Source organism: Lichenostomus cassidix, chromosome 29 (genome assembly GCF_008360975.1).
Source record: "Lichenostomus cassidix isolate B80296 chromosome 29, HeHo_3.0, whole genome shotgun sequence".
Taxonomy (NCBI): domain Eukaryota; kingdom Metazoa; phylum Chordata; class Aves; order Passeriformes; family Meliphagidae; genus Lichenostomus; species Lichenostomus cassidix.
In genome coordinates, this window is record NC_139509.1 from 1,488,769 (window position 1) to 1,516,755 (window position 27,987).

The 27,987-nt window shown below is 49.7% G+C and overlaps 2 protein-coding genes across 3 annotated transcripts; one reads left to right on the plus strand and one right to left on the minus strand.

The window, feature by feature from the left end:
* The first annotated feature begins 236 nt into the window (after positions 1-236).
* LOC146425813 (interferon-induced protein with tetratricopeptide repeats 5-like) lies at positions 237-3,739 on the plus strand. The gene is made up of 3 exons (XM_085041215.1): positions 237-488; positions 1,665-1,800; positions 2,418-3,739. Exons 1-3 carry the CDS (start codon positions 469-471, stop codon positions 3,627-3,629), a joined length of 1,368 nt encoding a protein of 455 aa, XP_084897341.1. The 5' UTR covers positions 237-468; the 3' UTR covers positions 3,630-3,739.
* Positions 3,740-5,069: 1,330 nt separating this feature from the next.
* On the minus strand, positions 5,070-14,595 carry RACGAP1 (Rac GTPase activating protein 1). Of its 2 annotated transcripts, none has more exons than XM_085041188.1 (17): positions 14,449-14,595; positions 12,350-12,438; positions 11,582-11,784; positions 11,079-11,221; positions 10,806-10,875; positions 10,541-10,594; positions 9,753-9,830; positions 9,548-9,665; positions 9,261-9,391; positions 8,672-8,836; positions 8,048-8,143; positions 7,638-7,836; positions 7,334-7,439; positions 6,961-7,093; positions 6,727-6,862; positions 6,385-6,496; positions 5,070-5,929 (listed from the first exon to the last, which is right to left on the minus strand). In XM_085041188.1, the coding sequence occupies exons 2-17, from the start codon at positions 12,432-12,434 to the stop codon at positions 5,854-5,856; spliced, it is 1,905 nt and encodes a 634-aa protein (XP_084897314.1). In that variant the 5' UTR covers positions 12,435-12,438; positions 14,449-14,595; the 3' UTR covers positions 5,070-5,853. The 2 variants fall into 2 exon arrangements, with proteins under 2 accessions (XP_084897314.1, XP_084897315.1); XM_085041189.1 differs by lacking the exon at positions 14,449-14,595 and adding an exon at positions 14,027-14,099.
* Between the last annotated feature and the right edge of the window lie 13,392 nt (positions 14,596-27,987).

The window sequence follows — 27,987 nt, forward strand, 5'->3', positions numbered from 1 at the left end:
GCTGGCAGGGTGGATCCAGAGAGGAGCCCAAGGTCACTGATAACATCACAAACATGTGATGTCACATTTCTGTCCCGCAGCCTGCGATCCTCCATCATCTCTCACCAGATCATTCCTAAAAAAAAAAAATAAAAAGCTGTAACCCCAAAGTCCTTTTCAGCAGGAAAAATGTCTCCAGGGGGGAATTCAAACCCTCCATCTCTGACCACAGAGTTCCTTTTCCTGTCCATCCAGCCCCAGTGCCATTTTATGAAGGAAAGGTAGTAACTTCAAGACAGGAGGAAGATACTTCCTTTTCTCGTTCGAACTCTTATCTTTCAGTTTCGTTTTCTCAAATGGTTTCAAACTCCACCCAGGGGAGATTTTCCCTATTTAAGGCTCAGTCCACATGCCACAGGCTGTCCAGCCCAGGGCCTGCTGCAGTGAGGAAGAGGAGCAGCCAAGCCATTGTCCCTCGACGGTGACACGATGACCGCGGTAAAACTGAGGTGAGTGCACAGCATCTGCTCTTGTCGCAGCTCCCACAATGACAGGATGACATCCTGGCTCAGAATCTCACCTGGTTAAGGTCAGCAAGGTCCTCTGAAGGTCACCTTGACCAAGGGCCACCCCTGACCACATCCAGACAGCTTTGGAGTCTCTCTGAAGATGGAGACTCCACAACTTCCCCAGGAAACCTGTGCAAGGTTGTTCTTCTCCTCAGTTCAGTTTTCTGATGTCCAGATGGAGCTTCCTGAGCTCTGTGCCCTTCTTGCCCACAGGTCATCATTAAAAAAAAACAAAAACTTCTTCACAGCTTCCCCTCAGGTGTTTCTACAGCTCTAGGATCCCTCAGTCTTCTCTCTTCTCTTTTCCCTTCTCTGAAGAGTCTTAGCTCTCTCAGCCTTTCCTCACGGAGGAGATACTCCAATCCCAAATCTTCATGACCTTTTTGGACTCTTTGTTCAGCCATTTCTTCACCTTTCAGCTGAAAAAATGGCTTCAGCTTCCTCCCCAGAGCTGGCCAAGCAGCTTCCATCGTGTGGGTGGGACTGGCTCTACTCTCCCTTTTTGCAGTCCTTCTCAGGGCTTTTGTTTTGGGTAAGAGAGCAGCTCTGGCTCCGGGCATTGGTGATTCCATTCCTGGCTTGCTGTTCTCCAAAGGGAAAACTCAGATCCCTGAAATTCCCTTTTCCCACAGGGAAAACTCAGATCCCTGAAATTCCCTTTTCCCACAGGGAAAACTCAGATCCCTGAAATTCCCTTTTCCCACAGGGAAAACTCAGATCCCTGAAATTCCCTTTTCCCACAGGGAAAACTCAGATCCCTGAAATTCCCTTTTCCCACAGGGAAAACTCAGATCCCTGAAATTCCCTTTTCCCACAGGGAAAACTCAGATCCCTGAAATTCCCTTTTCCCACAGGGAAAACTCAGATCCCTGAAATTCCCTTTTCCCACAGGGAAAACTCAGATCCCTGAAATTCCCTTTTCCCACAGGGAAAACTCAGATCCCTGAAATTCCCTTTTCCCACAGGGAAAACTCAGGGCTGATTGGAACAAAGATTTGCAGGTTCTTCAGTAGCCTGAGAGCAAAGGATGTGTTGAACAACCAGAAAGAGTCTTCTCCTCCACTTCTCCTTCTCCACTCTCCCACCTTTCCATAACCCACAATCTCCTCTTTGCAGCAAAGACCAGCTGAAGGAGAAGTTGGATTCCCTTCAGTGTCACTTCACCTGGAAGTTGGGTGTTGATTCCTTCAGTCCTTCACACCTCCTGCAGAAGTTGGCTGTTGAGATCAACCACACGACCCACCAGAACCAGGTGTGTGAGATTTGATTCCTGTAGGATTTGGTTACGAAGATGAGATGGAGATGAGAGATATCTGAAGTCAGATCTTAGAGCATGGGGTTTATTGTGAAATAAATAAACCTCATGGGTGGGTATAGGAGAGCTGCCAGGGGCTGCCAGACTCAGCCCAAAGCAGGTCAGAGAAGCAAGAGAGACAGAGAATAGGAGTGGAAAAGAGAGAGAGATCCTGGTTGCCTTTATAATACAATAAATCATCTTCTGTGTTGAATATTCTAATTCTCATTAACCAATCTAGAACAAGCTACAAATCCCACAACATTTACACACAACCTGTAAGAATCATCACATTACCATACAGGGTTATATTTTAAACCCTAAAAACTGCTTTTTGGACCCTCTGCCAAGCAGGCAGGGTCTGCTCTGACCCTTGGACCTGTCTGCAAGCAGAGGGGATTGTCTCATCAAGAGGGGGATTACCTCCAGTCGGTTTTCTAGTTGTTCAGTAACTGGGGTTTGGTATCTCAAAGCTTGTCTTCATTTCAATCTCTCTTATACTTTCCATATTCTCAGCATCTTTTGCCAGGTAATCACATTTATAAGGCTTTCTTATTTCATCTTCCCCTACACAGGTGGCCCTGCTGGGGCTCCAGGCTTACCTGCAGCACCTGAACAACCAGAGAACAGAAGCTCTGCAAAGCCTCAGAGCTGCTGAGGAGCACAACGGGCAAGAGGAGCAGCCAGCATCGACTGCCGGCTCTTTGATCATCTACGGCAATTCCGCTTGGATTTACTACCTTCAGGACTCTTATCAGGAGGCTGAAAACTACCTGGAACGAATTCAGCAGCTCTGCCCAACTCCTTGGGATGCTCGGCTTCTCCCACACATCCAGGCCCAGAAAGGTTGGTCCCTCCTGGCTCTCAGAGCCTGGAATGGGGAGAGGGCAAGAGAATGTTTCGACGTGGCCTTGATGTTTGAACCAGAGAACAGATCTTTCCGTACTGGGCTTGGAATGGCTCTTTGTTCCTCCTGGAATTACTTCAGGAATCCTGATCTTGCAAGCGAAGCCACGAGCCAGTTGGAAAGGATTGTCCACGAGCAGCCAAATAACTACAGAGCCAAAATATATTTGGCCGGGCTACTTGTTCAAGTAGACAGGGAAAAATCAATCGGTTTGGTCAATGAATGTGCAGAGAAAAGCTCTGACCCCGAGGTGCTCAAATTAGCAGTTTTTTTCTGGATGTCACGGTCGACAGAGAAAGCTTTTGAGATCCTCCAGCGAGCTCTGCAGCAGGACCCTGGTTACCACCTTCTCTACAGGGCCTTGGCCAAGTGCTACAAAAAACAGTTGAATGCGGCAAAGAAAGCAGACAAAAATAGGATACTGGATGCAGCCATCAGGGACCTCAAGGAAATCATTCAGAATCATCCAGACCTCGATCTGACACTCACCAAGCTGCAGCTGGCGGAGTTCATTGGTGAAAGAGACCCGGCGGGGCAAGAAGAGATCCTCAAGGAGCTGGAGGGGAAAATCGACACCCTGAGCGTCAAATGCCGTCAAGCCCTAAATGTCTCCTGGGGAAAGTTCTTCTTCTTCCGGAAGAAATGCCTGGATAAGGCCAAAGCCAAGTTCATGGAGGGTTACAGCATTTCCACGCAGACGGACCAGGGCAAGGAGTGTGAGCGCAGATTGAGGAGGATGGCTCAGATCTGCCAGTGCAGAGGTGACACCAAGACTGCTAACGACATCTACAGCTTCCTCGAGAAGACTAACCAGTGCCTGTCTGGGGAACTTGCTGCTCTCAGTTTAGAGGATGAGGAGAACCCCAGCCTGCAGAGATGAAGACATGGCTTATCCCAAGGCTAGGAGGCCAAAAGGACTGTCTGTCTGCAGAGCTGAGCATCCCTCACGTGGATATAAAATGGTTCTATCAGCTCCTCGACCATCCCCTGACACCAAAACATCCCGTGACACCAAAACTGCCAATGACATCTACAGCTTCCTCGAGAAGACTAACCAGTGCCTGTCTGGGGAACTTGCTGCTCTCAGTTTAGAGGATGAAGAGAACCCCAGCCTGCAGAGGTGAGGGCATGGCTTATTCCAAGGCTAGGAGGCCCAAATCTGTCTGATTTTATATCCTCACATGGATATAAAATGGTTCTATCAGCTCCTCAGATCATCCCGTTGCTGAGCCATCAAATCTAGGCTCACCCGTGGGGAATCAAGTGCCCAAAATTTACACACAGTGCTGTCCTGCTTCTCCCAGAGGGAAAGAAAACAAGTGAAGAATTTGGATCACAGGGTCTGAGCACAATCTCTGCAGGTGTCTCTCCCCTGGAGCTGCAGGTGATCAGAGCCAAATGCTGATTAGGGCAGTGTGGGAAATCAGCTCGTTAATTATAAGAATTCTATTATTTGCAACAAATCAGGAGGTGGATTCCTCTGTAAGATCATGGAGAAGTCATGATGAGGGTGAAGTCCTTCTGTGCAGGACACAGATGGTCACCGGCCTGTCCAAATGCATTAAATGCTGATTAAGGAGCCCACAGGGGTGATTTTATCTGCACTAATCCTCAGAGGCACACACATGCTTCTGCCTGGACATAAACCAGTTTTCTTGTACTGGTTCCCACCAGGAATAACATTTTCATCTCTGTTTCTGGGGCCACAGTGAGAATATTAATCAATATGCTTTGATTAATAAATATTTCTCTGTGAGATTTCTCCTTGTTGGTGTTTTCTTGTAGCCTGAAGCAACCAGAGCAGGGAATGCCAAAGATCCTCCCTCTCCTCACTGTCCTCACTCTGGCCTTTCCTGTGCCATGTCCTTGTGCCCTTCCCTGCAGGCACAGCTGGCACCTCCCATCCCTGTCATGTCTCCAAACCCTGCCTGTCCCCACAGAGCCAGGGGGACAAGGACAGATGTCCCTCAGCAGGTCCTACAGCCAGTGACCTGGTTTCTGCCCCAATGAGGAACAGGCAAGGACCTAGTTTGGGAGAAGATGCTCCAGGAAAGGATCAAGAGTGCTCAGAAATAGGATCTGGGTAAGGAGAACACACCTTAGCATCCTCCTGAGGCACACCTGGTGGTCTGAAAACCCCCTGGCACCAGGTATGAACATGGTAGGAGAAAACTTCACCCCCTGACCCCAAAATCAAGGGGAAAGAGAAACACTCCAGGCCACCACATCCACATCAGGCTGTTCCACCTCCTGATAAAAGTGGTGAAATTACAAAGCACAAGTTAAAACCACCAGAGCCAGAGAACACACAGAACTGGGGTCATGTAGAACATCAGGATTTACTTCACTGCACAGTCAGGACAGCTTTCCAGAGCTCAATAAAAACAGCAATTTGTAAACTTGTGTGTCTTTGGGCAAGGTCCAAAATTCTGGGAAAGCAGAATTCCCACTCCCATCAAACCACATTCCTTCTCCCCAAGAATTCCTTCAGGCTACCCAGGAATACTTTGGTTTTGCATCAACGTGATCCTCTGCAGAATTCACCTCTTGCAAACAGGAAATGTTTCTGTAGAGGAGCCACAGTCCCTCAGGTGGTTCATTAAAGAGTAAAGAGAGGCTTTTGCCCACCAGCCCAATCCAACACTGCCATCCTCAGGATTCCAGCTGCACCACCAGCCAGGTGGGATTTACAGGCTGTGCGGATGGAAAGCCTGGATTCTGACAAAGCTCAGACACTGCTGTGGACCACAACATCCTAAAGAGTCCTAAAAACTCCAACCAGCCACCCAACAGACTCATTTGGTGATTGCTCTACTTCTCACAGGGAGAAAAAACAGTGAAAATATCAGTTCTCCAGAGTTTTTTTAATGATTAACACTGAAATCCTGCTCGTTACTGTCTTCACCAATACTACGTTCTACACAGCGTTAGATAATAAAAATAAATTGCACTATAAAATCCCATTAAAAATTCTTGGTTAAGCTGAAAAATAAAAACAAAACATCACTTAATATAAGCTGCCAGGGGCCATAGAGACAACCTGTGTTTCTTGTACTTGTGAGCATTGGTGTGCAAATGCCAGGAGAAAAGCAACTCCCAGGTCTTCACTTCAGCATAGGAGAGGCAAAGAAGTTACCCTGATGCCCAAGCTGGGTTGTTGACTTGCTTTTGCTCCCAAATCTAATTCAAGAGAAACATAAAAATAGCAGTTTGGAATCTTAGATACAGAGGTCTAACAATCTCCCTTTGCCAGGGAACGTTCACCCAAATTTCAGCCTCCTCCCAAGCAATGTTCCTCTCCCAAAAAATGTTCCTCTCCCTACCATAAGATGATCTCCCACAGCATAGATTAAGGGAGGGTTGGCTGAGTACTAAGTACAATCTGCCCCCAAAGTCAAATTTTAGTTCTCCTTGACCACCTAATTCCCCTTACAGTCATTCCTAAGGGAGAGTTGGCTGAGTAGTAAGTACAATCTGCCCCCAAAAATCAAATTTTAGCTCTCCTTGACCACCCAAACCCCCTGCAGTCATTCCTAAGGGAGGGTTGGCTGAGTAGTAAGTACAATCTGCCCCCAAAACTCAAAATTTAGTTCTCCTTGACCACCCAACCCCACTGCAGTCATTCTGGCACCTACTTTGGGGTGGTCTTGCTGAAGGTGCAGCGAACCCTCTGGGACAAAGAGCTGGATGATGGTGTCTTGGAGAGCTGCTGCTGCTCCGGGGTGGTGAGAGGTCCCAAAATGCTCACTGCCAAGAGAGCAGCAATGGATTGGGACAGCTGAAGCTTTCACTGCCATGCAGGGAACATCAGACATTCCCTGGCATCTGTCAAAACCACTAGACAAATCTGGTGTTTCCTGGCACATTTTGCTTTTCCCTCTTCCTCCATGAAGCGAGGAGCTGTTGGCTCTGACAGCCTCTCAGGCTGCTTGGATTGAGGATTATTTTTTTATTAACAGAGCAGAAATCCAGATTACCTTGAACCTCAGGTGTCCGTGGAGTGGAATAGGCATTGGTGTTCTCAATGACATGAGCTGGGTCAATGTTCTCCTGCTCCACCATCATCAGCTGGCTCCAGTAGTCCATGGGCAGCAGCAGAAGTCGCTCCACGACCTACAGAGACACCTGTGAGTCACTGATCACAGAATCCTAAAATGGTTTGGGTTGGAAGAGAGGAATTCACCCAGATTTGTTCCTTCCTGCTGAGCTACCTTGGGCTGGCGCTTGGTGTCCTGCAGGAGGGTCATGGGGTCAGGATCTGGTACTGCGTGGGCAACGATTGTGGGGCCAAAGACTTTGGCCAAGTTGGGGATGTCCATTTTAGTGTCTGGGCTCTGAGCCACCCTAGAGGAAAAGAAATTGAGAAAGAATGTAGTTTTTCCCCTTCAATTGTCATGCAATTGTCTCACAGACAGCCTCTGAGTTTGTTCCTGAATGAGGATTTTATGCTCACAAGAAGTAACCAGACCCAAAAATAAAAAGCAGCAGGGGGATAACATTCTCCTTTCATAGCACAAAATGGTTTGGGTTGGGAAGGACCTTTGAGATCATCTGGTTCCAACCCCCCTGTCCATCAGGATGTACCTCTGCAGGTGGACCATGAGGAAAGCCAATGTGTCCCTGTTGGCCTGAGGAAGTTCTCCAACTGCTTGGTACATAGCAGCGATGCTGTTGTCCTCATCTGAGATTTCTAGGGGGGAAAAAATAACATTTAAAGCCGAGAAAATGATGCCAGAAGCTGCAATATTCCCATCACAGCTACCCTGAGAAGCAAGGAAGCCAGAAAGTTCCTGTGCTGTGGTAGCAATCTTGTGTCCTGTCCCACCAGAACTCAGGCACAAGGTCTCCACAGAGCACCAAGGAGAGCTGGAGATGAGCAATTCCTCACCTGCAGCCTCCATGAAAACCTTGTTTAACCGGAAAGTGAGAAGAGGCTCTTTGAGGCTGCGCAGGAAGTCCTTGAGGAGGCCGCAGATGGCGTGGATATCGTCCACTTTGCTGAGCAAAGGGATGTTCTTTGCCCTAAGAAACTTCTCCTTCAGCTCCCTCACAGTCTTGTCGCAGCCAGAGATGCGGTAAAGTCCTGTCTGTTGGCACAAAGCTTTGCTCAGAGGAGGTCCAGTGGTGTTCTTCCATCCCCACCTTCTCTCCACACCTGAGCACTCCCACTGCTCCCTCAGTCACCCACTGAGCAGCACAAAATACACCATAAATAAGAGATATTTGGGTTAACAATGCGCTTCCCCAACACCACAACCCGTTTCATTAGCGCTGTTTCACACCTCATTTTCTTTTTACCTCATGCAGCCCTCGTTGCTCAATCTCATTAACACAGTGCACGATGATGGAAGGGATCATTGGAGGAGTGGAAGGGACAAAATCCATCAAGGTGCCCTAAAAGGCAGAAGGAAAAATAAAAAAAGAGAGAGATTCAGTCACCAAGACATGGAAAATACTCTCTCAGGAATTCGCAGCAAGATCTATGGTTTGGAAATAAGAATTGTTGCTCTTCTCAGGACAGATGAAGAAACATCACATCCATCAGCACGACGCTGCAGCGCCTGCCCGGAGCTGCCACCTTCCCCACTCAACGCCCTCCCACCATCACACCCCTACACCCCCTCCCTGCCTGGGGAATGATGCATTAGCAAGCTCATTTGCATGTCATTATGCAGCTCTGAGCAACAGGAGATTTGCTGGGGGAGAAATCCTTGGAGATGAGCAGGTCCCGAGCTGAGGAGGGCCAGGGTGGGGTGACCCCAAGGAGGGGGCCAGGGTGGGGTGACCCCAAGGAGGGGGCCAGGGTGGGGTGACCCCAAGGAGAGGGCCAGGGTGAGGTGACCCCAAGGAGAGGGCCAGGGTGAGGTGACCCCAAGGAGAGGGCCAGGGTGGGGTGACCCCAAGGCCAGGGCACAAACCCACCTCTCCAATCCTGACTGGAGTCCCTGTCAGCGTGGGGATGCAGGGCAGGGGACAGCGCTCCCGGCACTCGGGGTGAGTGACCACCCTGCAGTCTCTGCACTTCAGAGAGATCTTGCCAAATTTGACTCTCTTTCCACAAGGAACACACGATTCTGGCTTGATAACCTGATGAGCACACGGATGGGAGGGATTAGTGCAGGGTAGGAACTCAGCAGGAATTTAACTGGATGGGAGGAGCTCCGTGATCCTTGCAGGTAACTGGTACAGTTCATATTGACCTGAGGTGTAATCAGAGAATTATGGAATAGCCTGAGATGGAAGAGACCCATGAGGATGATCATTGCAGCTCCTGGCCTTTCACAGACACCCCAACAATCCCAACCTGTGCCTGGGATTGTCCAAACACCCCTGGAGCTTTGGCAGCCTCAGGACTGTCCCCATTCCCTGGGGAGCCTGTTCAGCACCCAACACCCTCCAGGAGAACAACCTCTTCCCAAAATCCAACCTAAACCTCCCTAGACACAGCTTATCACACCCATTTCAAGATGGAAGGAGATTATTTCCCAGCTCCCCCTGCCTGCAGACCCACCGTCTTGGAAACAAAGTCGTGCAGCCTCACTCCCCCGTTGTGCTGTGGGGTGCTGGAGCCATCAGTGTCTGTCTTGGACTCCAGCTGCTTGCTGCCTGTGCTGGACTCGCTGTTCCAAGGCTGCAAAGGACCTGGAAGACACAAGAGAAAGAGGTTGTCTGACTGGAATCATCCTCTGGGCATCATAAACCAGAAGCTTCCAGGTGCTGGAAGGAATAAGAAACATTTCAGAGCAGCCTCCAGCCTGAGTAGCTGTGTCAGGACTAGGGCAGAGATGTGACACCTACCACTCTTCCTCCTGCTCCTGCGAGGAAAAGGCACAGTCTGGATGGTAGAAATGGCTTCAATTGGGCCACCATCGTTGGGGACCATCAGAGTGGTCTTTGCTACTATGGACTCATTGGCCTGAAATGACAAATACACCATTGGTGACATCTGTTCTCTCTTCTGAGAGAATAGGGTGGAAAAAGGCAGGAACTGTGACCATCATACCTGGTCTGCTGTGTTGCTAATGGATCTGGATTTCTTGTGAGGACCTGGGGGGCCTTCAGCAAACTGCCTGGAAGAACGCTGAAAAGAGACAGCACAGTCTTGTCTAGGAAGCAGGAATGCTGTAAATTTGGTATTATACTGGTGTGGGGTAATTAGAAGGACTGAACAATTAATGCATCTGTGGTGTGTGCAGACAGCTCCTTCAGAGGTGCTTGACCTTCGTGGCAATCTTGGAGGTGCCAAGAGGAATTAGGAAACCTCAATATGCTGATTTTTCAAATAGTTTTCCTAGCTAGCTTTATAATTCAGTTCAGAAAAAAAAAAAAAAGAAACCCAGCCTAAGAAGGGAGAACAAAAAAACCCCAAACCCACAAATTATATACACAAAAAAGAGCAACTAAGCAAATCCCAGACTCTTCCCAGCTCCACTAGGTGATGATTTCAGGCTCTTTCCCCCCTGTATCTTCTGCAGAAGAAGCACAAGCTCCTTTACAAAATATTAACTTCCTACACCATTTCCCCCTAATCTGGGAGCTGTTAATCTACAAGCGTTTTCTTACAAATCCCAGGCTGTAACAGCAAAGGATACACATATATTTTCAGTAGACAAACAGTGACATCAGACCCAAATTTCAATCTAAACCCCCACAGCAGCAGCACATCCATGCGAGGTCTGACTGCTCTGTGCCTCAGAGGTCACTACAGGTGGCAGCGAGGTGACAGATGGTGGCATTGTGGCAGCCAGGGAGAACAATGGAAACTGTGACAGGAACAACAGAACAACCTACCCGCTTCTCCCTCCTCTTCAGCCTGACAGCTTTCACCACCGAGGAATCCCAGTCCTGGGGGAAATACACAGCACTGGTTAATGGGAAATACCACACAGCCTCTGGCCAGGGCTTTCATCAAGTTTTAGCCAACAGCACACACGGGAAATGCAAATCAACCCGTTTAAAATCCCAGTAATTTAAACACAAAGGGTCTCTGGAGATCAACCCCCCTCCCCTCAGGCTTCACAGGGGAGGAGAACTTCAGAACGTGGAGTTACATTACCAGTGAGTCATCGGTCTTGTCAAAGCTGATGTCTGACAGAATTGAGCCAGATTCGTCTATTGTAGACAGCCTAAAACACAAAAAAATCAGAAGAAGCTTGTATCAGTTTGGCTTTCAGTCAGTCATGGTTCCAGAACAATCCCACTGACTCAGAAGAGCCGTATTTTAAAGTGGAACAAAAAGGAAAACTGTTGACATGGGTGCAGAACGTGCCACAGAGGCCAACAGCTGGATTGATGGGTGACACTTCGGATAAAAATGCTTTTTCCCTACCTTTTGTTGCCTGTTCCTCCCGCAGAAACCTGTGGCCTGTTCAGGAAGGCCAGGGCAGACTTCTGCTCCTCGCTGAGCTGGATGCTGCCCGATGCAGATGCATCACACATGAGCAGATCCCGAATCAGCTGGATTTGCCTCTCCTGGGAACACAGATACCATCAGCAGCTGGATAAACTGTGTTTAATTACTGCAAGACCCGACCCGAGTGTTTGAGATGGCAGAGACAAGCTCTCAGAAGTTGTGTCAATGGACTGCTCATGGCTGCAGGCAGGTAATGGCAGCTCAGACAGGTAATGGCAGCTCAGCTCTGCCAGCAGACAGTCTCCTTTCCCAGATCAAAGCAGAAAGCTGCTCCGAGGAGCCGAGCCAATTCCTTGCTTTATTTATTTTTTTTCCCTTCTTCCCACGAGTGCCAGTCCTTATTCGCCACTGATCAATGCGGTTTAATCACCTTGACTCCACACTCTCAAGAGCTAAGGGGTGACACAAGGATTACTCACCAGCTTCTCACAGTCCATTTCGGCTTTTTGCCTCCGTTTGATCTCCACATCCACCTGATTGCGGGCGTGTTTCAGTTTCACATCCAGGGCACTGCGCTCGGCTTCTGTTTTCATGAGGAGATCTTTGCACCTGCCGAGCTCCTGATCCATTTTCTGCAGTTTCCTCCGGCACTCCTCGAAGTTCTTTGCTAGCTGAATGAAGTCTGGGGAGAGAACACTCGAAGATTTAGCAGGGCAAGCAGAGGAGCAGCTGGTAGAAGGTGGCTGTTCACACAGAATCCCAGGATTTTTGAGGTTGGAAAATCCCTCTGAGATCATCGAGCCTAAGCTGAGCCAAACCCCCAGCTTGTCACCCACACCAGAGCACCGAGTGCCACATCCAGTCCTTCCCTGGATGCTCCCAGGAATGGGAACTCCAAACCTCCCTGGGCATCTCCTAATGCCTGACAATTCCCATGAAGGAATTCCTCCCGAAGTGCAATCTGAACTTCCAAACCCTGCTCCCAGCTGAGGTGTGGAGAATCCAGGTTTTGTACAAACCCACCCAAACCAGAGATGTCCATGAGCTCTTCCATCTCTCAGCCCAAGCCCTTCCTGTCAGCACCAACCACAAGAGCTGGAACGTGAAACATCACTTGAAAACAGTTTGTTACAAGCACAACGTGGCCTTGTATAAAAGTTCAGCCAGGACTTCATGTTTCTCAAAAGAAAAACCCAAATCTGGCTGGTTTTAGCAGATTGTTCAGGAAACTCAAAGACAGAACTCACGGTATTCATTTCCCTCGCTCAGGAGTTCAGCCTGGCGCGTCAGCTGATCGAACAGACCCCGCAGGTTCACCACGGCAGTCTCCATCCTCCTGCCAAAAAAAACCACAGCTGAACAACAGCCCCGCCCTGCCCGAGCAGAAACCAGCCCAAAGAAAAGAGAACTAGCATCAGAGTCACCGGTTGGAGTGTTTTCAGGCAAGTTTGAGAGGCTGCACGAGCAAAAATCATGTTTTATGGAGATATGTGCATCTAGTTTTTTTCACTGGGAATGAAAATCCCCAACCCTCCAGAGTTTATGGATAACAGAGGGGTGGAAAGAGGCAGATCTGCCCATTTCAGTCCTTCCAATATCCTCCAGCACAGCACAGAGGCTCAAAACCCAAGGCGAGATGAGGGATCCCAAGCCCTTCCCTTAGGAAAGGATGCAGAACACAACCCGTGCCCTCTCTACAAATAACTCGGGTTTTTTGTACTATATAGGCCACTAAAATCCTGCAAGTTTTCAGCACTTTGTAAGACAAAAATAGGAGCAACATTCCGGGGAATTTTAATACAGTTTTAAATTTAGCTGCGTTTTAACTTACAGCTCCTCCTGCAAATAGCTGTTAAAATTCAACCAGTCAGCACATTTCCCCTCAAACAGCAGCAACAACGGCACAAACAGAGGCAGCGGAGGGGAAAGTCTCCAGCTCAGCAAGACACAAATGAGTTCACTAATGCAGGAGGTGGATGGGGCAAGCAGGGCAGATGGGGCTGGAAGGGTTGGCAGAGGTGCCAGGAGGGAATAAAACACACAGAGAGCTTTAAGGTACCTGAATCACAGGTACAGATTCACAGGGACAGCGAAATCTTGATGCTTTTTGTTTTAGATGGACTGATTAGCCCCTGAATCGAGCCTGGAGACACTTCAGAGACCAAGTCAGAGAAGTGGATATTTGTTTTATTTGATGCACTGGCTGTGGGGGAATTGTTTCCACCAAACACACACCTCAGTATCTCCAAAGACACAGTGTTGTAGGTAAAATTCATGAATATTCATCACATTCTCCAGGATAGGAGTGGCTATACAAATTACTTCTCACAAGTCATTAATATTATTAGCGATTTCTCGTGCTCAATGGCAAAAGGATTCCTTCTGCCCCTTTTTATCTTGATAAGATTAATGGAATCCACAAGGCCACAACTGTTATCTGCCTTCAGCCCTGGACGGGCGCCGTGCTGGTAGAAAGGGGCAAAAGCTTAAAGAAATAAGGATGGTTGAAGTGCAAATAGATTTGGGTTTTCTGTTTGACCACTCCTTTCTCAGGACTATGAGGTGTGGAAGAGCTTTGCCCTTCCAGGGCGAACTCACAGCACTGGGCACGCCTTAATTAAGGCCCGTGCCTTAATTACAGCACCAACATCGCCATCCCCGCCAGCCCTGAGGCTGCAGGACTCAGCCCGGCCCGAACAGAGCCCACCGAGCAGGGGAATGGGGCTGGAATGGTTCCGCTCAGCCCTGCCGATCCGCCGCACTCACCTGAGCCACCGCTTCCCCTCTGCTCCCCTCCAAACGACCTCCTGTCCCCCTCAAGGGAGACCTCAGCGCCACCCTGAGCACCCCAAGGTTCCTTCAAGGTCCCCTCAGTGTCTCCCTGAGTCCCCCGAGGTCCCCTCAGGCCCTCTCCGGTCACTCACCTGGGCCTCAGCTCCAGTCCCGGCCCTCCAAACGACCTCCTGTCCCCCTCAAGGGAGCCCTCAGCGCTTTCCTGAGCCCCCCAAAGCTCCCACAAGGTCCCCTCAGCGCCTCCCTGAGCCCCCCGACGTCCCCTCAGGCCCTCTCCGGTCACTCATCTGGGCCGCAGCTCCAGCCCCGGCCCTTCAAACGACCTCCTCTCCCTGTCAAGGTCCCCTCAGCACCTCCTTAAGCCCCCCAAGATCCCCTCAAGGTCCCCCCAAGGTCCGCTCAGCCCCTCTCGGTCACTCACCCGGGTCGCAGCTCCAGCCCCGGCCCTCCAAACGACCTCCTGTCCCCCTCAAGGACCTCCTGTCCCCCTCAGCGCCTCCTTACGCCCCCCGAGATCCCCTCAAGGTCCCCTCAGCCCCTCTCGGTCACTCACCCGGGCCGCAGCTCCAGCCCCGGCCGCGCGCAGCCCCAACTGCCCCGCGCTCCGGTTTGAATCCGCGCCGCCAGCCAATCCCCGCGCGCCCCCTCTCCCTCCGCGGCCTCTCATTGGCTGCCCTCACCGCTCTCCTGAAGCCAGCCCGCCGCCATGTCTGCTGAGGGCGTGGCCTGCCCGCTGCGCGTCCCTAGCGCGGGGGCGGCAGTGGGGCGTGGTTTCCCGCGCTCTGAAGCCGCCGGGCGCCATCTTTACTGCTGGTTGATGGCGCCGGCTGGCGTTGCTTAGCAACGGGGACGCCAAAGCGGGGTCAGGACCCCCCGAGCCGGGCTGCTCCTTCCCCAGCGCGGAAAATCCGATTTTCGGGGGGAAAACGCCCTTCTCAGGCCGAGATTTCCTTGTTATTTCAAGCAAAGCCATTGGCACAGGGCGCTGGTGGGCCTGAGCCTCCCGCACTGGTGCTCCAGGGCACCAAAAGGGACTGGGTGCAGGCGGTGCGCGTTGAAATTCACTGTTTATTGAGTGTTTTCTCTCGAGAAATACTGTGCCTCGCCAGGTTTTTGTCTCCAAACGCTGATTTGAGTAACAGCCGGCGAGTTGTGCCAACGGCGAAACCCATTTCGAGCCGCAATCGAGTCTTCCCTTTGCAGGCGTTTTAATATGCAAACGGATAAAACCCAAACGCAACAATTACACGAAGGGAATTCGCATAATCATAAAATAACGACGCGCTTTAATCTTTTGGAGATCTGAAACGAAAACAGCGGGTAATTGAAGGAGGGATATTAGCAATTAGAAAGCGGAACTAAATGCTAAAAACGGGATGGTGGAGAAAGGGAGTTCATAAAGCAGATTGCTCCCATCATCCAGCTGCTTTGTTGGAGCTGCTTTATTCGGGGGGTGTAGTTTGCTTCGACGTAATAATAATTAATTCATAATAGACGGTAAAAAGCCTGGAGATCTTGGAGGAGTAAACATTAATGAGGTTTCTTGGGGAAGAGAGGGAAAATTATCTATATTTTGTAGGGGAACTGAGGTCTAGAAGAGATAAAATTCATCCTCCAAGCCAATGGCTGAGCAAGGGAAAGGTGCTGACCTTGGCATATGACCTCATGTTAAAATCACCCAAAAAACCCACTTTTCCCCCTGTCTGTGAGACTGTAAAAAGCCTGGAGATCCTTGAGGAGTAAACATTAATGAGGCTTCCTTGGGGAAGAGAGGCAAAATTATCTATATTTTGTAGGGGAAATGAGGTCTAGAAGAGATAAAATTCATCCTCCAAGCCAATGGCCAAGCAAGAGAACAGTGCTGACCTTGGCATATGACCTCATGTTAAAATCACCCAAAAACCCACTTTTCCCCTTGTCTGTGAGACTGTAAAAAGCCTGGAGATCTTCGAGGAGTAAACATTAATGAGGTTTCCTTGGGGAAGAGAGGCAAAATTATCTATATTTTGTAGGGCAACTGAGGTCTAGAGGAGATAAAATTCATCCTCCAAGCCAATGACCAAGCAACAGAAAGGTTGCATATGACCTCATGTTAAAATCACCCAAAACCCCACTTTTCCCCCTGTCTGTGAGACTGTAAAAAGCCTGGAGATCTTCGAGGTTTCCTTGGGAAGAGAGGCAAAATTATCTATATTTTGTAGGGGAATTGAGGTCTAGAAGAGATAAAATTCATCCTCCAAGCCAATGGCCAAGCAACAGAAAGGTTGCATATGACCTCATGTTAAAATCACCCAAAAACCTGATTTTCCCCCTGTCTGTGAGATGGTAAAAAGCCTTGAGATCTTCGAGGAGTAAACATTAATGAGGCTTCCTTGGGGAAGAGAGGCAAAATTATCTTTATTTTGTAGGGGAAGTGAGGTCTGGAAGAGATAAAATTCATCCTTCAAGCCAGTGGCCAAGCAACAGAAAGGTTGCATATGACCTCATGTTAAAATCACCCAAAAACCTGATTTTCCCCCTGTCTGTGAGACTGTAAAAAGCCTGGAGATCTTCGAGGTTTCCTTGGGAAAGAAAGGCAAAATTATCTACATTTTATAGGGGAAATGAAGACTAGAGGAGATAAAATTCACCCTCCAAGCCAATGGCTAAGCAACAGAAAGGTTGCATATGACCTCATGTTAAAATCACCCAAAAACCCACTTTTCCCCCTGTAAAAAAAACACTTTTTCACTGTAAAAACACTTTTTCACTGTAAAAAAGGGGGAAGTGAGATCTAGAAGAGATAAAATTCATCCTCCAAGCCAATGGCAGAGCAAGAGAACAGTGCTGACCTTGGCGTATGACCTCATGTTAAAATCACCCAAAAACCCAATTTGTGAAGAATTTGGAGGTTAAGGGACACACCTGAATTTCGTGCAGGTATATCCCAAATTTGTGATGATGCTCTGCAGCTTTGTCATCATCCCAGGGCCTCCTGCAGCTCCTGCCTGTAATTAAATCCTCACAGCTAAGATGTCTCTATTGGCAGATCGTATTTATAGGCAGGCGAGTTGTTTTAGTGTCGTTCTGAAGAGTTGAGGAGGCTTTTGCTCGTGAATAAAATTCTGTTCCCTTTTCAAATTGTCATCCGCAGCCTCGTGCCAATAAAAAAGCACATTATTTTAGATGGTTGCCCCCGCGGTGCTTGTAGGGAGTGACTGCAGGAGGTGCTGGGCTTGTGTTGCACAAATTGCATTTTTTTCCACGTGTGTTCACCCATTGTCCTCCCAAATCCTCCCAAATTTGGAAATCAGCATGACCTGAGCGCCCCAAAAATCTCCTCAGAACCTCCAAAAAGTGTTCCAAAAAGTGTTCTAAAAAGCTTCCCATTGCAGATATAATGTGGAGCTGGCAAATGGGATTCCTGATCAATCCCAGACCCCAAAACCTTCACAAAATCTCCTTCCTGAACTCAGCCCCAGACCCCAAAACCTCCTTCCTCCTCCTCCTAAATGTGATTCCTGCTCAGCCCCAGACCCCAAAACTAAATGGGATTCCTGCTCAGGCCCAGACCCCAAAACCTTCACACAACCTCCTTCCTCCTCCTAAATGGGATTCCTGCTCAGTCCCAGACCCCAAAACCTTCACAAAACCTCCACAAAACCTCCTTCCTCCTCCTCTTAAATGGGATTTCTGCTCAGTCCCAGACCCCAAAACCTTCACAAAATCTCCTCCTAAATGGGATTCCTGCTCAGCCCCAGACCCCAAAACAAAATCTCGTTCTCCTCCTCCTAAATGGGATTCCTGTTCAGTCCCAGACCCCAAAACCTTCACAAAACCTCCTTCCTCCTTCCTCCTCCTCCTCCTGCTGGGCTGATGCATGATGAGAGCCCAGAGGTCAGAAACACCTTTCATTTGGAGCTTTATTCCCAGCGAGAAGAAAGGCAGAAGGACCGAGGGTCCTTTTTCAGGAGCCGCTTTGTGGCAAAGTAATTATATTCCCTTTTGTTTGTGTCAGGAAGGGAGGGGGGAGAAGCCTTGAAATGTCTCATCTGGGAAACCGTTAATAGAATTTATGCTAATTTGATGATTCCGGCGATTACTGGCGGAAGCACTTCACATTCTCAGGCAGCAGAAATTCTCCTCCTGCAGCCTCGCTGGGTTGATCTTCAGCCCCGTTTGGCTCCTCCAGCCACCGGATTCTTCACTGGGCAGCACTGGCTGATCTCAGTGAATATTTTGACCCCAAAAATGTGAGATTTCGGCGCTGATGCTGATGGGATCCATGGTGATGCCACACCTCGATATTTTGGGGCAGGATGGAAAGAAATCTGTGCCCCAATGTGAGCAAAAAGCCAAACCTCTCCCTGCCAGCCTCATCCCGTGGTGAAGCTTTGGAAAAACTGATGGCTCTGCCCAGCTCCTGTAATTAACTCTGCGATTGCAAAAACCCATTTGTGCAGCTTTGTGCTCGGGGGGAAAACCTTTATTAAGTTGCTTTTAATCCAAAAAGCAGTTAGAGCACGATGGTCTTCATAAACAGACATTAAAAAAAAAATAAATAAATAAAAAGAAGAAGAAGAGGGGGGAAAGCGAGTGGAATTAGAAACTTTGAGACAGCAACCTTTCTCCAGGGGGAAAAAAAGGAGAAAAAAACTAACTTAGGTGCATTTCTCTCGATGCATTAATACAGCAGGAGTGTTAAAAGGGAATTATTCAGCAGTGTGAGGAAAAAATCCATCAGGCTGAGCAGGGAGGGTGGAAGGTGTTCAGCCAGAGGAAGAGAGAGGGACATTTTAGGGGAATTAATTTCCCATTTCTCCCGGCTGCCCCAAGCCAGAGGCCGGCAGATGGCATCAGGCTCATGTGCTGGGTGGGAGCTAAGGGCCTCGGCAGGGCCAAATGTGGCCAGAGCATCGTCCAGGGGGGAAAGAGGAGGGGAAACAGCCCACTGGGGTGTGAGGAAGAGGAGGAGGATGAAGAACCCACAGGGGCTGTGAGGAGGAGGAGGATGAAGAGCCCATGGGGTCTGTGAGGAGGAGGAGGATGAAGAACCCATAGGATGTGAGGAAGAGGAGGATGAAGAACCCACAGAGGCTGCGAGGAAGGGGAGGAGGATGAAGAACCCATGGAGGCTGTGAGGAGGAGGAGGATGAAGAACCCACAGGGGCTGTGAGGAAGAGGAGGATGAAGAGCCCATGGGGGCTGTGAGGAGGAGGAAGATGAAGAACCCACAGGGTCTGTGAGGAGGAGGAGGATGAAGAACCCAAGAGGTCTGTGAGGAAGAGGAGGATGAAGAACCCAAGAGGTCTGTGAGGAAGAGGAGGATGAAGAACCCAAGAGGTCTGTGAGGAAGAGGAGGATGAAGAAACCACAGGGGTCTGTGAGGAAGAGGAGGATGAAGAACCCATGGGATCTGTGAGGAAGAGGAGGATGAAGAACCCACAGGGGCTGCGAGGAAGAGGAGGATGAAGAACCCTTGGAGGCTGTGAGGAAGAGGAGGAAGAAGAACCCACTGGGGTGTGAGGAAGAGGAAGAAGAAGAACCCATGGGGTCTGCGAGGAGGAGGAGGATGAAGAGCCCACAGGGGATGAAGAACCCACAGGGGCTGTGAGGAGGAGGATGAAGAGCCCATGGGGTCTGTGAGAAGGAGGAGGATGAAGAACCCACAGAGGCTGTGAGGAAGAGGAGGATGAAGAACCCATGGGGGCTGTGAGGAGGAGGATGAAGAACCCATGGAGGCTGTGAGAAGGAGGAGGATGAAAAACCCACAGGGGCTGTGAGGAAGAGGAGGATGAAGAACCCATGCGATCTGGGAGGAGGAGGAAGATGAAGAACCCATGGGGTCTGTGAGGAAGAGGAGGATGAAGAACTCATGGGGGCTGTGAGCAAGAGGAGGATGAAGAACCCATGGGGGCTGTGAGGAAGAGGAGGATGAAGAACCCAAGAGGTCTGTGAGGAGGAAGCCAAAGGGCTGATGTTTAGTTGCTGCTGGCAATAATCTGAAATAATGTCCCTTTTTATTGGCACAAGAGTGCAGATGAAGATTTGAAAGAGAATTTGCTTGTGAGCAAAAACCTCCTTAACTCTTCAGAACGACAATAAAACAACAACAGAATTTGCTTATGAGCAAAAACCTCCTTAAGTCTTCAAAACAACACTAAAACCACAAGAGTCCAAGTCCAACAACAAACCAGATTTATCTGTGATTTATCAGTGATTTATCAGTGATTTATCAGTGAATTATCTGTGATTTATCAGTGATTTCTCTGTGATTTATCAGTGATTTATCATTGATTTATCTGTGATTTATCAGTCATTTATCTGTGATTTCTCAATGATTTATCTGTGATTTCTCAGTGATTTCTCAGTGAATTATCTGTGATTTATCAGTGATTTATCTCAAATTTATCTGTGATTTATCAGTGATTTATCTCTGATTTCTCAGTGATTTATCAGTGATTTCCCACCTTGCTGAATCCGTGATTTTTCCTCCAGCACTGATCATCCTCGGGGTGAAGAGCCCTTGAACGGACAAGCCAAAACCACTGTCCACCCTCTCTGTCCCTGCAGTGAAACTGTCACTTAATGTCACCAGAGGAGCCACAGCCTCGTCCCGGACTCCTCAAAAAACAAAGGGAGTCTCTCTCGCCTTCATCTGGCTTTTAATGAATGACCTCTTGTCACCGGGAGCTGCGTGTGGGTGACAAAGGACCTTTGTGGGTTGATATTTATGATTTCATTTGAGGCACGGAGTGAGCTGAGAGGGAGAGGGCTGGGAAATAAAAACCGAGCTGACGGTTCTGGCTGGAAACTCAAGGGATCTTTATCGAGGTTTTTTTTGTGTTAATACAGTTGTCATCTCTTAAATATTTGAGCGATTCGCAGCATTGAACGCTCGAGAATGATTTTAGTTTTCCCAAATCCACACCCTCCTCTGGACCCAAATTCCGGGGGAAATTTTCCGTTTTTCAAGCTTTTCCCACCCGTGAATCCTGCTGTGAGAACCCAAAAAACGCTCCAACACCCCTCCTCACACCAGCGACTCGCCAACACTGATAAATTTTTGCCTTTTTTCTCCAAGCAGGATTAAACAGCTGGGAGCCGGGAGTGAGAGCGTGTCCCCTCTCCCTTTGCCATGCAAACAGAGAAAATTAATCTCCCGGCTTCCTCTGATATTTGGGCTGAATTACAAGCTGGGAGAGGAGATAAAGCTCGGGAGGAGGAAGGCGCAGGTAGAGCGGAGCTGGGCTGCTGGCACAGCCCTTTGTCCGTGCAGATAACGCTGCTCTCCTCCCGGAGTCATGTATAATTCACCACTCTGCCTCTCCTGGTCAGCCCTGCCTCTGCTTTCTGTGTTTTCCTCCTGGAGAAGCTGGAAACTCCGTGTGTGGGTGAGCAAAACACGGCTGCGACCTGCAAACCTTAGTGACAGCTCAGATTTTGGGGGCAAAGCTAAGGGGGTCTTGTCCCCTCGTTGCCTTTTTGGCTGGTAGAAATATCAAGCAGGTGTTGAATTAAAGGGAGAAAGGGTATTTTTAAAAATTAAAACCAAAAAATTAAAAATTTAAATTTAAATTAAAAAAAAATTAAATTAAAACCAATTTTCCTATTGGTTTTAATAGGGTGCACAGCTTGTCAAAGGTGAAAACACGCTGAGAACACACACTGTACAACACTTTTACAATTTTACAGAGTTCACAAATTAGTATATTTACCTAAAATCTCCCTCTACCTGGAGGCTGATGGAGCAGAGGGATAACACCACACAGCCTGGGCTGGGAAAGTCTACCTGTTTCCTGGACACACCTGAAATTCCAACCTCCAACCTACAATTCCCACCTCCAACCTACAATTCCCACCTCCAACCTGCAATTCCCACCTCCAACCCAACCAAACCAAGCAGCACATCAGCTCCTGCCAGGCCTGTGTTTGGCATTCCCATCAGAAATATCCAGCAGACACTGAATTAAAGGGAAAAAGGGTATTTAACTCAGTTTTAGCACAGGATGCACAGCTTGGCAAAGGTGAAAATACGCTGAGAACACACAATGTACTACGTGTTTACAACTTTATAGACTTCACAAATTAGTATATTTTTCAAAAATCAGCCTCTACCTGGAGGCTGATGGAGCAGAGGGATAAAACCACACAGCCTGGGCTGGGAAAGTCTACCTGTGTCCTGGACACACCTGCAATTCCCACCTCCAAACCAAGCAGCACATCTGCTCCTGCCAGACCTGTGTTTGGCATTCCCATCAGAAATATCCAGCAGACACTGAATTAAAGGGAAAAAGGGTATTTAACTCAGTTTTAGCACAGGATGTACAGCTTGTCAAAGGTGAAAATACGCTGAGAACACACAATGTACTACGTGTTTACAACTTTATAGACTTCACAAATTAGTATATTTTTCAAAAATCAGCCTCTGCCTGGAGGCTGATGGAGCAGAGGGATAAAACCACACAGCCTGGACTGGGAAAGTCTACCTGTGTCCTGCACACACCTGAAATTCCCACCTCCAACCTGCAATTCCCACCTCCAATCCAACCAAAACCAAGCAGCACATCTGCTCCTGCCAGGCCTGTGTTTGCCATTCCCTTTAGAAATATCCAGCAGACACTGAATTAAAGGGAAAAAGGTTATTTAACTCAGTTTTAGTAGTATGTACAGCTTGTCAAAGGTGAAAATACACTGAGAACACACACTGTACTACGTGTTTACAACTTTATAGACTTCAAAAATTAGTATATTTTTCAAAAATCAGCCTCTACCTGGAGGCTGATGGAGCAAAGGGATAACACCTCACAGCCTGGGCTGGGAAAGTCTACCTGTGTCCTGGACACACCTGCAATTCCCACCTCCAACCCAACCAAACCAAGCAGCACACCTGCTCCTGCCAGACCTGTGTTTGCCATTCCCATCAGAAATATCCAGCAGACACTGAATTAAAGGGAAAAAGGCTCTCTGCAAGGCCTGGGCTGTGTTTGGCATTCCCATCACATCCCAGCTCCTCTCACCACGCTATCTCCCGAAATCCCTCCGTGTTTCACTCGGATGGAGGTTACATCCTCGGGGAGACCAACATTAAAACACACCAACTGCATTTTATTTGGTCCATCATCCGGAGGCTCCTTTGCACCCTTCTTGACAGAACTGTGCCACACAGAGAGGGAAAACCGTGGAGTTTTTCCACAGCCACCGAGGAGTTCCTTTCCCCAGAACAAAGCAAAAAAAACCAACCCCGGTCACTCCCAGCCAAACACACACCTGCTTAATGATTTTTCTGCTTTGTAAACGAAAGCGGTGCCATGAGTTTAATAACCACTGCTCGGGAGTAATTGGGGCGATCATTGTACGGCCCAGGGGGAAAATTGCAGCTTGTTATCTCCAGGGAGGAGCATTAGGATCCAGCAGATAATCAGGCCGTTATTTGTTGCACTTCGGATGACATTTCGTAGGGATTTGGAGGCGATAGTGATCAAAGCGTGCTGTCAGAGCCACTGCCAGAGAGTCCAGAGACCTGGGAGCTAAATAGCACCTGAAGCTGCCTGGGATAGCAGATTTTCCAGCAGGAATATCAGGCAGAAGTGCCACATCGAGCTCAAAGATGTCCAGAGCTGAGCAACACTCATTTCCTTTTTAATTTGATCTTCTTGATGCCTGAAACAGGCTACCTGAAATAGAGGCCAGAATGAGTTAGGAGAATAAAAGTGGACAAATTTATTAAAGGACACATTTATTAAGGGACATTCAGGGCAAAGGAAGTCCCCTCATGACATCCAAAAATGGGTGCAGGGTCAGGAGCTCCTCACCTTTTATAAGTTATGGAAAATTAGCAAATTGGGCCTTAATTCTTCAATCACACCCTCGGGTAATGATGTTAACCACCCCAAACCTGCTCCCCCCCAATTCACTACAGTTTACATATTTTCTACATATTATATGTCCTCAGATTTCCATTCAGAGAAATCGTTTTGGCTAAAGAGAGAACGGAGGTTTTGGCATTTTATACAACACCAAAGCTGACAGCTACACGAAGAATAAAAACTAGAAATCCTTAAGGCATCATTCTCCTGAGAGAGAAAACACTCAGGATGAGGATGCAAAGAGGAATTATCAGCTCCAACACGCCACCAACCAGATCTATACTCGTCCCCAGCGATTAGGTTTCTCGAGACCTTCCCTCCTGTTTCTCCCTCCCCACCCGAATCGATGGCCTCTGCCTGTCCTCTCGCCTCCAGCAGCTCTGAAATTTGAGGCTTGGGCAGGAGCTGCAGCAGCAGGGATGTTTTCTGCGTGGTCCTGCAGAGATGTCAGTGCTGGGCATCCTCCCTGTGCCACGGTTTGTCCTCATCCCACCCCCTGAGCAGCTCTGATAAGATGTTTCTTCAGCCCCTCGAGGGTTTCCGAGCTAGGGGAGGCAATTCCAGCAAATCCAGATGTGGTGGGTGGGTGAGACAGTTCAGGGGACACAACCCCAACCCCAACCCCACACTGCTCACCCAGCAGGTTTTTAGCAAAGCTAAACCCATCCAGAACCCCCGGCACGCTGCGTTTTGTAGGTTTTCTGCACAGGAACATCCCCAAATCCCGGTTTGGGCTCTGCTGCCAGGCTGGGCTCACCGACGAGCATCCTGCCAGGCTGGAGAGCTCCGAGCCAAGGCAGCTCGGCTATCGATCCCCGATCAATGACAGCTCAAGGCCTGGAAATGACAGCGCCTTTCCCCAGCCCGCAGCTCCCAGCCCGGGCTGGAGGCTCACGCAGAGATTTAGCAATAATCCCAGGCAGAAGCGGCGATGGGAAGAGCCTCTTGCAGCAGGTGGGTTGTTGAACAAATTGGACACATAACGAGACAAAAAGCAAGGAGGAGGAAGGAGATCTGGTGGGACTGGACCTTTATCTCCGGCACGCTGGCCGCCGAATCTTTGTGCAATATTTATCAAGGGTGAGCGGACAGGAGAATTGGCAGTCGGTGCATAAGTGAGGAATTAAAGCCACTGCCATCCTTATCTCCCCGGCAGGGAGGCGAGGGGAGGGGTGGGCAGGAGCTGCGAGCCAGCCCAGGGCAATCGACTTGGAAACCATTTGTGGATTTAACGAATCCCAACTTTATTAGCTCAGCTGATGGGGGAGCAGAGCAGAAGCACCGAGAGGGCAAACCTGCACTTCCACCTCCTCCGGCTGCCTCCAGGCAGGCATTTCCCCTGGAAAGTCTCTGATCAGATATTTCACACCGCAGAGCTGCCCAAAGGCTCCAGGTAAGGGGTCTGTGGTCTTTAAAGCTGAGTTAAAATTCACTTTTAAACAGAGGAGTTCAGGAGCTGCTGCGCTCTTTCTCTCTCTCCTAGTTTTTCTCAGCAGTGAGGCAAAAAAAAGTGAGGCAAAGATGATGCTCTGCCCTCGGGATGGTTGAGTTTTCCAGAGTCAGAGGCAGAGCAGACACTGCTCAGCACTTCCAGCCACCCCACAGCCAGGAAAACCCCAGGGAAGGGATGGGGTGACCCCAAACCCACAGAGCTCCAAGCCAGTCCTCCATGGGGACTGGGGAGGTTGGATGTCCAAGCCCCTCTGGCTGCTCCACCACCAGCATCCCCCGGGAATCCCCAGCGATCACAGAACATCTGTAATTAACTCGATTATTGGCTTTTCTTCTGCTGAGACTGCACGTTCAAGATGGGCTCCATCTGCTCCCTGCCTGGGCCTGGCTGTCACTGGAGGGGACAAAACCCCTCCTTCGGGAGAAATGTGGCATTTCTGCCAGTGAGGGACAAGGACAAGGCCATTCTGGGGGGCAGCAGCAGCCCCTGGACAGTGGCCGTGGGTCAAATCCCCCAAAACTCTCCCCACACCCCAACCTGCACCCACCAGCCCCAGAGCATCAACTTCATTACATCATTTAAGGGAATTTGCATCTCTCCGTTTCATTTCTCTTCAAGGCAAACAGGAACCCAGGGAGCCAAGTGGGAGATGCTGGACTGGAGATGTCAGGAGGCTGCTGGGAAGGAGGAGACGAGCTGATCTCTGCGCCTGGAGCGCTCAGTGCCACATCCCCTCCCCGCGCCACCCAATCCCTCCCGCAGAAATGGGACACGAGCAGCAGCACCACGGTAATTCCCAGCCACAGCTCTTTCCCAGCCAGGCTCCCCCCTTCGGCTGCCATAAATCCTCCCCAGGTTATCCGGGCCGCTGTCACGGAGCTGTGGCAGCAAATGTGAGCCGAGCTGGGAGCGGCGCACGTGGCGTCCCCCAGCACCCATCTGCGCCGCCTTTGTCTCCGCAGCCTCCCGGCAGCTCCTCTCCTCCTCTCTGCTGCAAAGAAACGCGCTCGTTGCAACATTGCTTTAATTTGTTCGCCAGCTTTCGGCGGTGGAGAGGCTCCTGCTCCCCTCGGTGCCGTTTGAGGATGCCGGCAGCATCCTTAACCCTTCGGCTGCCGCGCCCTGGAGCTGCGGGAGGGGGTTTTGAAAACCCAAAAATGAGAGTTTCCTCCTCCATGCCTGCTCCTCAGCCGAGCTGGCACTTCCCAGATGGAAAGATCCATTTCCCCTTCCAGCTACCCTCAGCATTTCCGTAATGAGATGGGTTCTGTTGTGACCACAGCCAGTGTCAGAGGGAATAAAAGGCAAAGCGATCCGGATGGGCTGTGCGGCGGTGACAAGGACACGAGGACAAAAAGCCACCGGCAAAGCCGGGCCAGCGCGGGTGGAGAAATGGTGTGGGACAAGCTGGGCAGCACAGGGGACAGGCTGGGGATTCCTGGTGTCCTGTGGCACATCCCGGGATCTCTCATGCAATGCCAGGAGCTGCTTGTGGCCTGGGGCTGCAGCAAGGTGGCTTTTGGACATCTCTGGGAGCATTAGTGTGACCCCACAGGAACATTTGTGCTCAGGTGGCTCCAAACCAGCTCCTGGTGTTGATATCAAGGAGCCAGGAGGGGTGGCAGCACTGTCACCAAAATTCGGGAAGGAAATAAAAACCCTCTAACGCTGTGTTTGAAGTGATAGAAAACTGCAACCACACAGATCCCTTGCTGACCCAGCACCCTGTGGGATGAGTCTGTTTGCTCTCTGTCCCACATTCCCATCCCACCTGAGCATCTTCAGCCCCTTCAGCCCAGGGCAGCAGCCCCAGGGCCCTGTGAGTCCCAGAGATGCTTTCTCTGGGTGAAACAAATCCAGATTTCCCATTTCTCTGGGATGGGAAGAGCCAGCCGAGGTGGAATCGGCGCCCAGAGGAAATGTTTCAGGACAGTGGTCGAGCAGGAACCAGTGGCGGTGCATCGCCTCGTGCTAATTGCTCGAGCTAATGAAGCCACACACCCATCTCGGTGATTTTCCACCGGGTTTCCATCCGCCTTCGGCTTTCAGGGTGCTGCCCGCAATTCCGCTGATTGATCACAAGATTCCGGGGTGGGGAAAAAGAGCGGAAACAACCCTGAATGGGCTGCAAAAAACCCAGCAGGTGAGGAACGCCCAGATCCAAGGGTGAGGAGCAGCAGCAGGAGGAATTCCCAGCTATCCAGCCGCAGCATTTCCATGTTGGTGCAACACAGACGCAGCTTCGCGGCTCTTCCCGAGGCTGCTGGCGAGGAGGTGTTCCTGCCCTCCCACAGGATACCATCCCCGGGGAGTTTTGCTGCCTGCCTCCGGCTGCCAAAACCCCAGGAGATCCCAAACCACCTTCCCCCGTGGCTCCGTGCCTCCAGGTCCCCCAGCGTGGCAAGGTGCACGGTTGTTAAGCAGTTCAACCTCCTTTTCATCCCGAGCGCGGCTCTGAAGGTTTAAATAGAAAGATATCAAAATAAAAGATAATTGTTGAGAGAGATGAATAGGGGGGAGAGAAAAAAAAAAAAAAAACCATCAGCACGGAGGAACTCTTGTCTAATTTCTCACCCACGCAGAGCACAGCGATATTAGTGCCTTCAACTCTGGTTCGTAAAAGCTTTCATGGCTTTATTACCAGCTCCCCGAACAGCTTGTCCTTTTAATAAGCCAAGGCCTCCAGACAGCAGATCTGCCCATGGGAGATCCCGTCAGGATGTGGTTCATCCAGGCAAAAAATAGCACGGAGCATCACCGCACTCACCTGCCTGAGGAAGCCCTCGCCTGA